Source organism: Colobus angolensis, unplaced genomic scaffold, assembly GCF_000951035.1.
Source record: "Colobus angolensis palliatus isolate OR3802 unplaced genomic scaffold, Cang.pa_1.0 Scaffold190, whole genome shotgun sequence".
Lineage (NCBI taxonomy): Eukaryota > Metazoa > Chordata > Mammalia > Primates > Cercopithecidae > Colobus > Colobus angolensis.
In genome coordinates, this window is record NW_012115044.1 from 384,957 (window position 1) to 401,207 (window position 16,251).

A 16,251-nucleotide genomic window follows, 5' to 3' on the forward strand; every position below is an offset into this window, starting at 1 on the left:
TTTTTTTTTTTTTTAAATTAGGTGAGAAACAAAAAGGCCTGGGCAGGAAAAAAATAAACAAATAAATAAATAAATCAGGTGACTACCCCATACTCTGATTTAGTTACTATTTTAATTTTCCTGGGGAAATCCTGACAGTCCATTAATTGTTTTTGCAAAAATAAATAAGGTTAAACCTATTTGGGTACCACAGACAGCAAAATTGTCACCTACATAATTATATTTTCCTCTCTCCCACTAAAACTAAATCATATTGTATAACATGGGAGAAAGTCTATATCTTGATCACCTTTGTATTCACAATGCCTGTTAAGTTTGTTGACTAACCATAGTAAAAATATTATACAGGCTTTTACCTTGATGTTGAAAGACAAGATGCTTAAAATTCTAACATGTTTGTAAAATTTTAACACACCATTTGATAACATGATTATAATAAATTCACATAAATATAACTAAAATTTAATTCAAATCAACAAATTATGAAAATTGATTAATATATAGCAAATAAATATATGTAATTAATAGACTAATATTTCTTTTCTGAGCTTATTAGTATATGTATTGGTGTGTAGGTAAGTAGTGTGTGTGTGTGTGTGTGTGTATGCTATAGAGTAAAATTGTACTAATTCAAAATAGAGTGGGACCTAACTCAACTAAAGAGTTTCTGCACTGCAAAATAAACCATCAACAGATTAAACAGACAACCTACAGAATGGGAGAAAATATTCCCAAACTATGCATCTGACAAGGGGCTAATATTCAAAATCTATAAGGAACTTAAAGTAATCAACAAGAAAAAATAACCCCACTAAAAAGCAGGCAGAGGACTTCAATAGACACTTTTCAAAAGAAGACATGCAAGTGGCCAACAAACATGAAAAACGCTCAACATCACTAATCATCAGTGAGATGCAAATCAAAACCACAATGAGATGCCATCTCACACCAGTCAGAATGGCTATCATTAAAAAACAAGAGATGTCGGTGAGGCTGCAGACAAAAGCAAATGCTTATATACTATTAGTGAGAATTTAAATCAGTTCAGCCACTGTGGAAAGCAGTCTGGAGATTTCTCAAAGAACTAAAAATAGAACTACCATTCAACCTAGTAATCCCATTTCTGGGGATATACCCAGAGGAAAATCATTGTACCAAAAAGATACATGCACTCATATGTTTATCACAGCACTATTTATAACAGCAAAGACATGGAATCAACCCATCGGTGGTACACTGGATAAAGAAAATATGGCATATACACCATGAAATACTATACAGCCATGAAAAGAATGAAGTCATGTCCTTTGCATCAGCATGGATGCAGCTGGAGGCCATTATCCTAAGCAAATTCATGCAGAAACAGAAAACCAAATATTGCATGTTCTCACTTATAAGTGGGAGCTAAATCTTGGGTACACACAGACATAAAGACAGGAACAACAGACACTAGGAATTCCAAAGGGAGGGAGGAAGGGAGGGAAGGGACAAGGCTGAAAAACTTCCTATTGGGTACTACGTTCACTACGTGGGTGATGAGATCAACAGAAGCCCTAACCTCAATATCACACAATATATCCTTGAAACAAACCTGCATGTGTACCCTCTAAATCTAAAATAAAAATATTTTTTTAAAAAAGAGGTATATAATCTAAGTTATATAAAACATCTTTTAAATGTATATTGTTATTATGTTTAAGTCAAAATTAATATGCCCAAAATATAAATATAATAACCAAGTTAAATGAGATCAATCTATGAAAAAAACTAGAGTTGACAAAAGAACCATGTCCTATAGTGTAGCTTAAGCAGATAGATTCTTTGTTCACAAGAATTTGTTGCTGAACATCAGAGCTGAAGGATCATTGGAGGAATTTGTATTTCTTGAGCCCTTGTTTAAAAAGAAATTCTGATTTTAGAGGATTCCACTTATTCATAAGTAAATAACAATTTTCAGAGAAAGAAATTATGTTAAAGTTTTAAGAAGAAAATGTAGAATGTAAAAAGAGATTTACATTAATGCAATTTAAATTGTGAAATATAAACAAATTATAACCAACCACAAGCAGCCTATCTCATTACCAAATAGTTTAATTGAAAGAGAGAGATAAAGCATTTCAGGGTACTGGATCTGTTCAAGAAAAAGAAATTTTATAAATGTAATAAAGACATAAATGTCTAAAATTAAATCTTGTATAGAAATGTGAATGAATATGTGATCCAAATATGTAAATGAAGCTATTCAAGCCTCATGGAGGGAAGTTTTGCCCACCATCTTTTTAACTTCCTTCAAACCACTGCTCTCACCTCCCCTTCTTCCCTTCCTTTCTCTCTTCCCTGGTGGCAATATAAAACCTCAGAAGGCTAAAAGCATGTTAGTAGCTATGAGATTAGAAATTGGTTACCATCTCTTCACTATCTTAGATGAAAGTTAGGAATTGGAGAAATTATCATTTATCTAATATTATTATATTTAATTTTAGCAGGAAAACTCCCTTTTACATGCTGCTGCCCTGATAAAAGGCTCTTTCAAACCCAGAATGGGTCAGATTGTAACTTCTAAAATTCTCCCCCTCTAAATTACAACTTACTGAGGGCAACGACTGCTTCTCTCCATCTCTGTTTCCCAGAATGCCTAGCACACTGTCTTCAGTCTATTAGCAATTCAAGAAATGTTTGTTGAATTATTCAATTCATTAATTTGTGCATAACTAGAATTTGATCCTTTTTCTTTTTTTTTTTTTTTTCAGTTTTTTTTTTTTTTTTTTCCTCCTTTTTTTTTTTTTTTTTTTTTTTTTTTTTTTTTTTTTTGAGGTAGGGTCTCACTTTGTCACCCAGGCTGGAGTGCAGTGGCATGAACATGGCTCCCTGCAGCCTCAACTTCCCAGGCTCAAGAGATTCTCCCATCTCAGCCCCCCAAGTAGCTGGGACTACAGATGTGCACCACCACACCTGGTTAATTTTTGTATTTTTTGTAGAGACAGGGTTTTGCCATGTTGCTCAGGCTGGTCTCGAACTCCTGAGCTCAAGTGATCTGCCTGCCAAGCCTCCCAGGGTGCTAGGATTACGGGTCTGAGCCGCTGCGCCTGGCCTGATCCTTTCCTTTTCATCCCAGAGGACAGTGACAGACCCTTAGTGGAGTTCTGAAAATCTTAAAATGTGTTTTGATATACCTTCAGCTCCCTTTGTTTTATCTCACCTTCTCTTCTGACTTGCCTCTTCTTAAATTCCTGTCAAAGACTCAGAGCTTTCAACGTTTGTTCATGGCCATCTAGGAATTTCACTTTAAAATTGTTTAAACACTGTTAAGTTCTGTATAATCTCTTTTAAAATTATACCATGGTTTAAGTGATACTTTATAAATGGCACATTTCTTGCTATTAAAAGAAAACTTTAGCCAAATTAAATTTAACAGAGTTTAATTGAGCAAAGAACAATTCAAGAATTGGGCAGCCTTCTGAGCCAGAGTAGGCCCAGAGACTCCAGTACAGCCACGTGCAGAAAGATTTATGGACTGAAAAAAGAAAGTGATGTACAGAAAACAAAAGTGAGGTACAGAAATAGCCGAATTGGTTACAGCTTGGCATCTACCTTATTTTAACACAATTTGAACAGTTGGCCACCTTTGACCAAAACTCGGTAACTGGCTCAAGAGTAGGCTAGAGTCTAACTCCCTTTAGGTTATAGTTCACCAGGTACAAAGAAACCTATAGGCTGAACTTAAAGTATATAAGGAGGTAGCTTTAGGCTAAACTTGATTTAACATTGCTAAAATTTAGAAGACATAAATTTAAAAACTGAAGTAGAGAGCCGGGCGCGGTGGCTCACGCCTGTAATCCCAGCACTTTGGGAGGCCAAGGAGGGCAGATCACAAGGTCAGGAGTTCGAGACCAGCCTGGCCAATATGGTGAAACCCAATCTCTACTAAAAATGCAAAAATTAGCCATGTGTGGTGGTGCACGCCCATAGTCCCAGCAACTCAGAAGGCTGAGGCAGGATAACTGCATGAACCCAGGAGGCGGAGGTTGCAGTGAGCAGAGATCGTGCCATTGCACTCCAGCCTGGGTGACAGAGCGAGACTCCATCTCAAAAAAACAAAACAGACAAAAACTAAAGTAGAATCAATACAATATATTAATAATCTTTAAAGGGTTAATTAAAAGAGTACTTAGGGAATACATGATGGCTGACTTGTTCTTCCTAGAATTCCTCACAAGATATAGAGATTATATATGTTTATCTCCAGAGAGGAGAACTAAATCTAATAGGGGCCATCCCAGCAAGGCAGAATCTTATTCAAGGTCCAAAAAGCTCTCTAGTGAGCCATCTAAAAGTGGGGTAAGCTACTTTGTGATTTTCCTGGTGTTGAAAATGTTTAAGAAAAGGCTATAGTTTATACAGCCACCCATTCAGCATGAATAGAGAGAATTCATATATTAGAATAAAAGTTGAGGTTCTTCTGACTCTGCTGTTTAGAATCTAAGCATGTTTGTCTAATACAGACCCTCCCATCCTGGAGCAGTGAGAAGGCAGTGCACTGCCAAACCATCTCGGAGTTTTTTCAGAGTACATATGCCCAAGCCCCTCTCCACATAGAACTAGCACAGTAGGTCCAGGAAGGCGTCAGAGCATTGGGTACTTTAGGAAAACCTTCCAGGGGACTCTAATATACCACCCCACCCCATTCAGGGAAAGAAGAAAGCAAACAGCATAACTTTTGACAGGAAACTTGTCCAAAGATAAGGAAAAAAAAAAAAAAAGCCATGAAGAGAGAAAATTCCAGGTTACAAGATGATTCAGTGTGAATTAGTTTAGTTACACCTGGGATTTAACAACATGTTCTATTTTTATGTTTTATTTAACAAGCAAAACTGAGTCACTGAGTACACCACGCTGTCTCTGTAAATATTCCTTATGTAAGAGGCCAGTTGGTGGTTTAGGCCATGTGGTGATAACTACTAACTATCCAAAAGGCAAGCATAGTAAATTGCCAGCTAAGGACCTCAATGGAAACTGTCAGTTCTAACTACCTGCATTGCAAACCTAACATCATAATGTGATGACAAACACGAAATCCCCTTGTCAATCATCCCCGCTTCTACATATCTTCAAAGACTCTTATTCTCCAGCCCAATTAAAACTTGCTATTTTGTGCCCTATTTCCTAAGAATTGTCTTCTCTGATAGCTAATCTAATATATAATGTGAAAGTACTAATACCTTACAACGGACAGACGCATAAGTGTTTCAAGAAGGGAAATTCATTAATTAACTTGACAGGCATTGGCAAAAGTAAATGGGAATAAGAAGCCTTCTGGTTTCCTTCACTCACATCTCATGAAGCCTTTCCACTCGTGCAAAGGACAGCCAGAAAAACATCAGTTCTCTTTATGGTTATTTGGCATCAAACAAAAGCTTAGTTTAAATTAAGATCATACATTTCTATCAAATCTCTAAGAACTCAAGTTTCTTAGAATTACCTAAGATGGGTTGGCACACTTTTTTTGTAAAGGGCAAGTAGTAAATAGTTTCGGCCTTGTAAGCCAGATGGTCTCTGTCACAACTACTTATCTCTGTCCTTGTTGTGTGATGGCAGCCATAATAAACAAAAGGCAAGCAAACGGATGTGGCTGTGTTGCAATAAAATTTGATTTACTAAAACAGGTGGGAGGGTACATTTGGGCTCCCTGGGCTATAGTTTGCTGACCTCTGACCTAAAAAATGAAAATCCCAAAATTATACATATTTAACCAGGGTGGATACACGAGTGTGAGAAGATCCAGTGGTATGTCTGAATCCAGAGTCACAAAAGGCATCGAAGCAAGCTCCATATAATCATAGAAGAAGCTCTCTGATATTTTCTTCTTAACTTCCTCCTCTGCCTCTTCCACAGCTGGGGCAGGGGTTTGCTGAGATACTAAAAAAATAAAATAATTTAAGAAGAATGATATGGTTTGGCTGTGTCCCCACCCAAATCTCATCTTGAATTGTAGTTCCCATAATCTCCACATGTCATAGGAGAGACCTGGTAGGAGGTAATTGAATCACAGGGGCTGTTACTTCCATGCTGTTCTCATGATGGTGAATGAGTTCTTACAAGATCTGATGGTTTTATAAGGGACATTTCCCTCCTTTGCTCTGCACTTCTCCTTGCTGCCATCATGTGAAGGACATGTTTGCTGCCCTTTCTGCCATAATTGTAAGTTTCCTGAGGCCTTCCCAGCCATGCAGAACTGTGAGTCAAGTAAACCTCTTTCCTTTATAAATTGCCCAGTCTCAGCTATGTCTTTATTAGCAGCGTGAGAATGGACTAATACAAAGAGTGTCTGGTGAATCCAAAATTGTATTTCGCAGAGACAGGAGGAATGTACACAGCCTGCAATACTCTAGCAGTACCTACTACTACTGGCCTGAAGATAGGACACAGTCATCAGTGAGCATGGAAGGAAGAGCCATCATGCCCATGTGCATCATGCCAAATGCTGAGTTCTGGTCTGTCATGGTGCAAGAGTCTCTAAGGGGAACTCCCAATTACTTCCAAGGGAGAGTTGAACTCCCACTAATCTGTAGTGGAGCAGTTTTTACACCTTCTTAAAACCCAGAAGAATGAGTATCAGAGTACTGTATGTGATCCTCAGAAATAAAAACCACAAGTCTAGGGCTGCTAAAGTACCCTACCAAAATATGTACAATACTTGCCCTTTCATCATTCCCACACATATACACATCCTGCAGATTTTTCTTTCTATGGATTTACAACTGTTCCATTAGTCTGTGCTTTGTCTTTAAAATAGTGACAATTACTGACAGAAAACTAATAATACCTACCTGTAGTGCTTTGCAAATCATCATACTGAAATGAACTCAAACTTCCTTCCAAACGTTCCTCATCTGAGTCTTCTTCTAAATATGATTCTTCTCCTTCAGTAAATGTTTCATCTGTGGCATCTTCTAAAAATGTGTTATCTTCTTGAACAGGAGCTATTAAAATTTGTTTTAATAACTTCTAAATTTTGATTAAACATTTTCTTATATCTAAAGTAGCTAAAACTTCCAATTTGCTTGTGCTATAGATGCAATAAATTCTAATACATACTCAAAAATTTCCAGAAGAATCATTTTATTTGATCAGTCTTGTACCTTTACAAAATAAAAAAGGCTTTTCTGTTTTTTAATCTCCATTTTCACTTCATTTCCAGTCTATTTCCTATCACTAAATACTTACAATAAAAAGATAAAGCAAAAAAGAGGTTAGTATGCTGCTATCATAATTTCAACTAAATTCAATTTTACCAACTTTTATAGGGAACCTGTTACGTTAAAGACAAATAAGGCGTATTGTCTTTCTCTGAGTATGATGATTTCTCTTGGAAGTGATATCACAGGAATAAGTTGGAATATTGGCTTTAGGACAAGCTGGAAATGAGAACTGGGATAGGAGTAGAATGGCCCCAGGTATAAGGCAACATTCAGATCAAGTCCAAACATGGGGATGGTTAAAATACACAATGCCATGCCAAGTAGGATGGGTATACTTTCATATAGGGTTAGGTGAATTTTCAGAAGAATAAGGAAGAAAAGGCAAATGTACTACTAGGTACCAGAGTATGTAGTAGATCTGAGATGAGGCTAAAGATTAGGAACAAAGTCCAACACTAATATTAATAAGATCAAAAAGCTGAGCCAACACAATTAGTTGCAGAACAGGACAGAGTTCCTTAGGATTCATGTATTTGGATGACAAGAAAGTAATACTGGGTGCCTAAATCAGCCAAACAGATTCCCCAAGTGGGGGCCCTGGAGAACTATTCTCTAATAATACCTTAGCTCTTTCTTGTGACTGTAGCAACCAAAGATTATTTCCTCATGTCAAGATTACGGCACTACAAGCGTAACACTCCTAACTGCTGGGTTCCCCGGGAAAGGAGTTAGAACTGGTAGATAAGGTGATCGCTGATTAACGAATTGAGAGTAAATACAGATGAAGGAGAAGAGGTAACAAAAAATAATGGGTATTCTGAGACTGGAGAAGGATTGTGCCACTGAGGGAAAACTAGAGTTTGGGGGAAAAAAACTCATTGGGCAGGAAGTAGGCACATTAAACCAAGCTGGTGAATCAGCACATTTAGGCAACTTTATGAGGGCTGGATAGTTCTATAATTTTTGTAATCCTGAAATAGATGGGTGGAAGACTTGCGGTTTGAAGAATAAATCAGTATTTGCCTTTCTATTCTTGGAAATAATCTAAAATCAACATTGAGAATAAATGCCAAAAACACAGACTCCATTTTTTTTGTAGAACTAGAAGCAGTTAAAACCCAAAATCACGAATGGATGGCAGGGCTGCTGGCAAAACGGCTGGCAAAATTAGTGGAGACTGAACAAGGATGGGTGCCGGAGGACGCAAAGGAAAGTGACCAAGGAGAAAGGAATGCCATAACTGTAGATATCAAAAAGAATCTGCTGGGATTTTTGCTGTATGACCCACAATTTTATATGTGAGTTTCTTCATTTTTTTGTTTGTTTGTTTCCTCCAGCCAATGTATGTAGCAAGCTTTGGGGCCTCTCCTCTGCAGCTATCACAGAGATACTGCTTCCCACAAACAGTTTGCCTCTGTGATTCCTTATTTACCTCTACCTTTTCCATGAGATTGAGAACACTACAAGAAAGCCTACAAACGCTATGGTTGCACATACAGAAAAAATCCGTAAGAGCTACTTTATAAAAAAATTAATAAGAACTAAATTATAATTTATTATAATTTTTAAAAGAGTTCAGCATGGTTATTGCATACAACAACAATATACAAATATTGATAGTAGGCATGTATACTTTGGCTATAATGAAGTAACTAGTACCAAGCTGCTCTCTTACTATGATTGTGGAATTACTTAGTTTTTCCTTGATTCTGTCTATTTTTGCTTTGTGCATTGGGATGTTGTTACTAGGTGAATACATATTTATGATTATTATGTTTTCTTAACTGATCCTTTTATCTTTATGAATAAATTGATCCTTTTACCCTATGTCACTGGTAGTACTCTTTGCCTTGAAGTCTGTTTTATCTGGTATTAATATAGTCACTCCACCCAGATTATGCTTACTTTTTGCATGATATATCTGTTTCCATCCATTTACTTGCAACCTATTTGTATCATTATATCTAACATGTGTCTTCTATGAGCATCATATAGTTGGTTCTTGTTTTCATTAGCCATGCTGATAATCTCTGCCTTTTTATATTAATGTTCAGCTAACTAATAATGTAGTTATTGATATGGTTAGATTTTAATAACATATGCTTGTGAAATTAACAAATAATATTTGATAATTTATTTTCTGTTTTTCTCCTCCTACCTGTCATTTTTCCCTCTTTTTCTCTTTCCATGTTTTCTTTTAGATCATTTACTCTTTAGAATTCTATTTAAATTTCTGTTGGCTTTTTAGCAGTTCTGTGTTTTATTAGTGGTTGCTTCAGAGATTATACACAACAACTTTTCACAGTCTACTTAGAGTTACTATTTATTTTAGTAATACGCATCTTTCAGCAATTGATAGAACTAATCAAAAACTTAGTAAAGACATAGATGATCTGAACATCACTATCAACCATCCTGACCTGACATTTATAAAACACTTACACCTACCAATACAGGATGCACATTCGAGTACACATGGGTCATTTACCAAGACAGATAACTTGCTGAGACACAAGACCAGTTTTAATACATTTAAATGGATTGCGATTATATAGAATAGACATGTTCTCTGAAAACAACAGATGTAAGTTAGAAACCAATAATGATAAGATACCTTGAAAAAAGTTCCATATTTGGAAATTAAATTACACAATAAAAATAATTCATGGGTCAAGGGGAAATCAACAAAGAAATCAGAAAATTTTTCAAATTAAATTATTATTAAAATACAATATATTAAAATTGATATATAGCTAAAGCAGTCCTTGGAGGGAAATTTATAGCTTTCAATACATATGTAAGAAAAGAACAAAAGTCAAAAAAAAAAATCAATGACCTAAATTTCCACCTCAAGAAGTTAGAAAAATAAATGAAAAAAAAAAAAAACCCAAGGTAAATGAGCAAAGCCAAAATCTTAGTCTTTGAAAAGATCAACAATATTGATAAGTTCCTAGCTAGCCCAATGAAGAAATAAAAGAGAAACAACATAAATCTCCAACATCAAGAATGAAAACAGATCCTACAAAGTTATGTCAACAAATTTGACAATTTAGAAGTGAGCAAATTCCATGAAAGATACAAACTTGTAAAACTTAGTAAAGAAGAAATAGAGAGCCCTCTATTTAAAACATTGAATTAATGGTTTAAATTTACCCACTCATCAAGAAAATTCCAGGTCCAGACAGTTTTACTGGTAAATTCTACCAAGCATTTAAGGAAGAAATAATACCAATTCTACACAAAATATTTTTGAAAATAGAAAAGAACAAAATACTTCCCAAAACTATTAAATAAGCTCTGCAATAATTTAATCCTTTGATAAGAATCAGAAATCAATGCCTTAGTAACTAACAATCCTTCACCATTGTGAGAAATGATGGATGGTTTAGCTGGTACACTCGGCCTAAATTTCTTACTAGAACTCAGAGATAGCAGAAACTTCTTGTTAATGGAAAAAAGTCTATCCAACTTCTCTGCTTGGATGTAATACAAGGACTTTTACTCATTCTCTTGAGAGTCCCAAAGAGCAAAAACTTGCCCTGATGTTTTAGCAAGCCTGAGAGCAAAGCAAGGTTTCCAGGGGTGTGGGGAATACAGCTATCAGGTATTGAGAGGTGACAACGTGCCAGCAGTCCTCGCTGGCTCGTGGAGCCTCCTGGGCCTCGGAGTCCACTCTGGCCTCGCTTGAGGAGCCCTTCAGCCCACCGCTGCACTGTGGGAGCCCCTTTCTGGGCTGGCCGAGGCAGGAGACGGCTCCCTCTGCTTGCATAAAAGTGTGGAGGGGGAGGTGCAGGCAGGAACCCGGGCTGCTTGTGCTGCACTAGGTAGGCCAGCACGAGTTCCAGGTGGGCATGGGCTTGGTGGGCCCTGCACTCAGAGGAGCCGGTCAGCACCCCCAGCCCCAGGCAGTGAGGGGCTTAGCACCTGGGCCAGCAGCTGCAGAGGGTGCGCTGGGTCCCTCAGCACTGCCTGCCCGCACATGCCAGGCTCGCTCAAATTCTCTCTGGGCCTCAGCCACCTCCCGGTGGGGCAGGGCTCAGGACCTGCAGCCCACCATGCCCGAGCCCCTCCCACAGTGGTCTCCCACAGGGCCTGAACCTCCCCTGGGGGCGCTGCCCCCTGCTCTGCAGCACCTGGTCCCATAGACTGCCCAAGGGCTAAGTAGTGCAGGCGCAGCATGGGATTGGCAGGCAGCTCTGCCTCTGCCAGGGGCGGGATCCACTAGGCAAAGTCAGCTGGGCTCCTGAGTCTGGTGGGGACTTGGAGAAATTTTATGTCTACCTAGAGGATTATAAATGCACTAATCAGCACTGCATCTAGCTAGAAAATTGTAAATGCACCAATCGGGGCTCTGTGTCTAGCTAAAGGTTTGCAAACGCACCAATCAGTGCTCTGTGTCTCCTAATCTAGTGGCAACTTGGAGAACTTTTGTGTCTAGCTAAAAGATTGTAAATGCACCAATCAGCACACACCAATCAGCACCCCGTCAAAACGGACCAATCAGCTCTCTGTAAAATGGACCAATCAGCAGGATGTGGGTGGGGCCAGATAAGGGAATAAAAGCAGGCTGTCCAGCCAGCAGTGGCAACCCCTCAGGTCCCCTTCCAGGCTGTGGAAGCTTTGTTCTTTCCCTCTTTGCAATAAATCTTGCTGCTGCTCACTCTTTGGGTCCATGCTACCTTTATGAGCTGTGACAATCACCGCAAAGTTCTGCAGCTTCACTCCTGAAGCCAGCAAGACCACAAACCCACCAGGAGGAATGAACGACTCCAGATGCGCTGCCTTTAAGGGCTGTAACGCTCACGGCAAAGGTCTGCAGCTTCACTCCTGAAGTCAGCAAGACCACGAACCCACCAGAAAGAAGAAACTCTGGACACATCTGAACATCTGAAGGAACAAACTCCGGACACACCATCTTTAAGAACTATAACACTCACCGCGAGGGTCCACGGCTTCATTCTTCAAGTCAGCCAGACCAAGAACCCACCAATTGTGGACACGGTATGAGGCTGAACCAGAAGAGAGAGACCTCTTCACGCAGCAATAAGGTACAGGATGTTCAGAATGCCAGAAAATTATTTCACATTATCATTGGGGATTCTAAGACCTATGATATGTGAACTAATTAATGAGCTGAGCACTGGGCCAGGTCACACTTGAAAAGCTCTGCCCCTAAGAGAGTTTGACATAAGGAAGGGAGGTCCTGAAGGCAGTGCTAGACAAAGGGTCATTATCATTAAATCCATCAAGGGAAAGTTGAGAGTAGCATCCAGGAAAACACTGCCAAAGACTGGAAACCAACAAACAGACAATCCTGTGTCAGAAATGTGGGCAGTACAGAAAAAGGAAAAACAAGGGGGGAACAAACTAAAGTTTCTGAGGTAAGTGATATAATGATACTTTTTGGAAAGAACTCTAGTGGTGGTGTGGAGGGAGATCTGGACAGGAAGACTGAGGTAGAAATCCATGTTGCAAGAGTCCAAACCAGAGAAGATAAATGCCTAAAATAAAATATATTGTGGAGAAACTGGATTTACAAGACATGTCTGCGATAGATTAAAAGAATTTAATGCAGATTTTGCATGTGTATTGATTTTCCCAGGACCTGATCTTATCTAGGTGAATAGTCAAAATTAAATTTCTAAAATCATATTTAGAATTAGAACCTTAAAAAGTCAAGATTGCACTGAGATACCTAACATTGTGATAGTCAGAAAGAGCCAGCCATCTTTCAAAAAATCCTACTTATAAAATTTCTCCTTTTTTCTTCCATTGCAGTCTATGAAGTCCTTCCACATGTTATCCAATTTAATTCCCAAGTGACACATAATTGTTTTAATGGGTGAGAAAACTGAGGCTCAAAAAGATGTGGTAATTTTTCCAAGGTCAAGCATCTCTAAATGGTAGATACAGGACTCAAAACCAAAGTCCAGGTCTCTTTCCACTACATTGTATCAGAAAAGTCCATATAAGACTTAGTAGCTCTCACAGGAGAACTCTAGGCGAGACGTGTGTATAGGTTATTATCAACCTGTGTGCCAGGAGCTGTGATAAACAGGTAAAACACAGACTGCTTTTAAGGAACTTTGAGCTTTTGTAAGGGAGTTGAACAAGTAAACCATTTCTGTTCCATAAACCCAGATATGCACTATTTATATTCTACCCATTTTTTTGACTTTTAGAAAATTATTTTTATTTTTGTTGAAGTACATGCCCATAACTTAAAAAGTCAAGTAATGCTAAAAGACTTGTCTTTTAAAATACTCAACTTTTTTCTGCTTAACAGCCTTCTCGCTCTCTCCAGAACAATCGCTTTTAGCTTTTTTTTTTTTTTTTTTTTTTGAGACAGTCTTGCTGTGTCGCCAGGCTGGAGTGCAGTGGCGCGATCTCGGCTCACTGCAAGCTCCGCCTCCTGGGTTCAGGCCATTCTCCTGTCTCAGCCTCCCGAGTAGCTGGGATTATAGGCGCCCGCCACTGCGCCCGGCCCACTTTTAGCTTTTAATCTTTTTTCTTCTGATATTTACCTCCATATATCTAAATAATATGGATATACTGCTCTCTCTAGCCACTTTTAGACAGTGTTTATTATGGGATGATGAAGAATGTTAAATCTCTACCACCACTTGCTATCTCTCCGCCCTTGCAATATAATTAAAGTGTAACAAAACATAGTGAAGTCTATGCTTACTGTTTTTAGTATACTGCCTTAATAACACTCATTCCCGAGTTAAGAATGTATCATTTTATTTCCTTCTTGAACAACTCACTTTTCTAAAACTAATACCTCACTTTTTTTCACTTTTTAACTTTCTGGAATCTCCTGATAAATCTTCCCACATCTTGCCATAGTTCTATAAATTCCACTCAATTCAATTTTCTACATGCATCTATCAGATAATCTATTATTTAACATTTTTAACTTTCTGGGAGGTGAAAATTCTCCTTTCCTTGCTTCAGTATAATTGTTCTCTGCATGGCTGCCCAGGTGTCATCCTAGGTATTACCTTTGCCTTATTTCTATTTTGAATCTCCTATTTCCCGTACCAAAAGTGGTCTTTTTTCTTTGCTAACTCCATGATTTTTACAGATCCCACCTTCCTACAGCTTTCTGGGAACAGGGAGTATAAGAGATCTGTTTTGGCCTAGCATGGTAGCTTACGCTTGTAATCCCAACACTTTGGGAGGGGATCACCTGAGGTCAGGAGTTTGAGACCAGCCTGACCAATATGATGAAACCCCATCACTACTAAAAATATAAAAATTAGCCGGGTGTGGTGGCGGGCGCCTATAATCCTAGCTACTCAGGAGGCTGAGGCAGGAGAATCACTTGAACCCAGTAGGCGGAGGTTACAGTAAGCCAAGATCGTTCCATTGCACTCCAGCCTGGGCAACAATAATGAAACTCCGTCTCAAAAAAAAAAGAGATCTATTTTATAACATCCTGCTCTTTCTATTCTACTATAAAAATTGATTATTTAAATGTTTACCTAAATTTAATACTTTTAAAAGTATACATACTATCTTTACTTACATCTTGATTCCGATTTAGAAGACCTCAGAGACTTCTTCCCATCACTCTTTGATGTAACTGATTTCTCCCCATCAGCATCCTGATCATCTGGTTCCTTCATTTCCTCTGTAAGTACAAAATTGGGATGAGATATGGATAATGTTGTAAAATAGAAACTAACAGATTTCCCCCTAACAAATTTCATAAGCATCAAACACCATGTGTGTCAATAATCCTTTGTTTGCACAGGATCCAGGATGACCCACCAGCAGGAGTGTGCAACTACCGTCAGAGACCTCTGACCTCTGCAAGACAGCTAATTATAATCACAGATTCTCCTTCTCTGGGTGAACTGTCATTGTGGTGCACTTTGGTTTTCCAGAGGTCCACAGTGAAACACACTACCAAAGTTCATCTTTTTCCCCAAATGCTTCACCACTAAAATTAACCTGCCATCCTACCTTTGGTCCATCCCTCCCTCTTTCTCTATTTTCAAATTCTCTTGGAGTTACTAATCAACTTCAGTTTTTAAAATATTTTTTGAGCATACCTGCAGCGTATCAAGTCTTATGTTGGGTGCTAAATTACAAAACTGGAGAAGAGAAATATGGGCCCTAACTTTATGGAGCTTGTTTAGAAAGATAGATATTAAACAAGCAATTAAAATAATGAGTGCTACTAAAAGGAAAATAGAAGGTACTGTGGGCATGTGTAGCAAGAATCCTAAAACATGATGGGGGGTTAGAGAAGAGGTGTTTGAGACATGGATGATGGTCAGGAGTTGGCCAGGCACAGAATGTGAAAGAGATGTTAGGCACATCAAAGAGGGCTGCATCTTTAAAGGGCTGCAAGCAGTCTATTGGCCAGAGTGGGAGAGTAAAATGGATACTGAAGAGGAGGTGGGTACCATATCATAAAGTTGTCTCTAAGCTTTGCTAAGAAGTTTATACCTTATTTCCTTGACAACTGAAAACCATTAAAGGGTTTTAAAAAGGGGAGTGACACAACAGGTTTTCTCTGCCCTCTGTCTATATTGCAGCTTTTCATATATTTGAAAAACACCTTACTTATAAGTCTTCACTTCTCTATACTAAACACCCCATGTTTCCTCAACATTCTTCTATGATATACCTGGCAAGCAGAATGGAACACCAGTTCTATTTGGATCAGATTTATAGTTAGATTAGGGTCTGAATCCCAGTACTGACATATAACTAGCTAACTAAACTTTACATGAATTCTCCAGCTGTAATGGGAATGAAGACAAAACTTTGTACCAGCCTGCTATGAGGGTTATTTAAACTGCCACACTGTTATATCTTCCTGGTCTCTGAAGATAGACTGGTATGCCTAAAGCAGATATGGTACACTACATGATCAAAGGACAAAGGAGAGTGTAGTATGATGACTGTCTCCCTTCAACTGGGCACTAGGGTTCATTCCATGTTTTCCTGCAGTGACATCATAATGATGCCTTCTTTTGATATGGGGGACAACAGTACATTGTCTAAACATTTGTATTATAAACTATCATCAAGAAGG

General features: G+C 38.4%; 1 protein-coding gene and 1 long non-coding RNA gene across 2 annotated transcripts in view; one reads left to right on the plus strand and one right to left on the minus strand.

Annotated features, from left to right (window-relative positions):
• The window catches only part of LOC105510688, a 31,206-nt gene extending 16,037 nt beyond the window's left edge, over positions 1–15,169 (plus strand). The window contains exons 3-6 of the long non-coding RNA XR_001001592.1: positions 7,199–7,249; positions 8,537–8,707; positions 14,749–14,837; positions 14,959–15,169. This is a non-coding gene — a long non-coding RNA (uncharacterized LOC105510688). The remainder of the gene's footprint in view (positions 1–7,198; positions 7,250–8,536; positions 8,708–14,748; positions 14,838–14,958) is intronic.
• Positions 1–16,251, minus strand: part of CFAP44 (cilia and flagella associated protein 44) — a 150,807-nt gene that overhangs the window by 128,165 nt on the left and 6,391 nt on the right. Inside the window, exons 2-4 of the mRNA XM_011940574.1 lie at positions 14,731–14,835; positions 6,828–6,980; positions 5,763–5,916 (exon numbers count right to left, since the gene is read on the minus strand). Of these exons, the coding sequence (XP_011795964.1) occupies positions 5,763–5,916; positions 6,828–6,980; positions 14,731–14,830 (407 nt within the window). The 5' untranslated portion in view covers positions 14,831–14,835. The remainder of the gene's footprint in view (positions 1–5,762; positions 5,917–6,827; positions 6,981–14,730; positions 14,836–16,251) is intronic.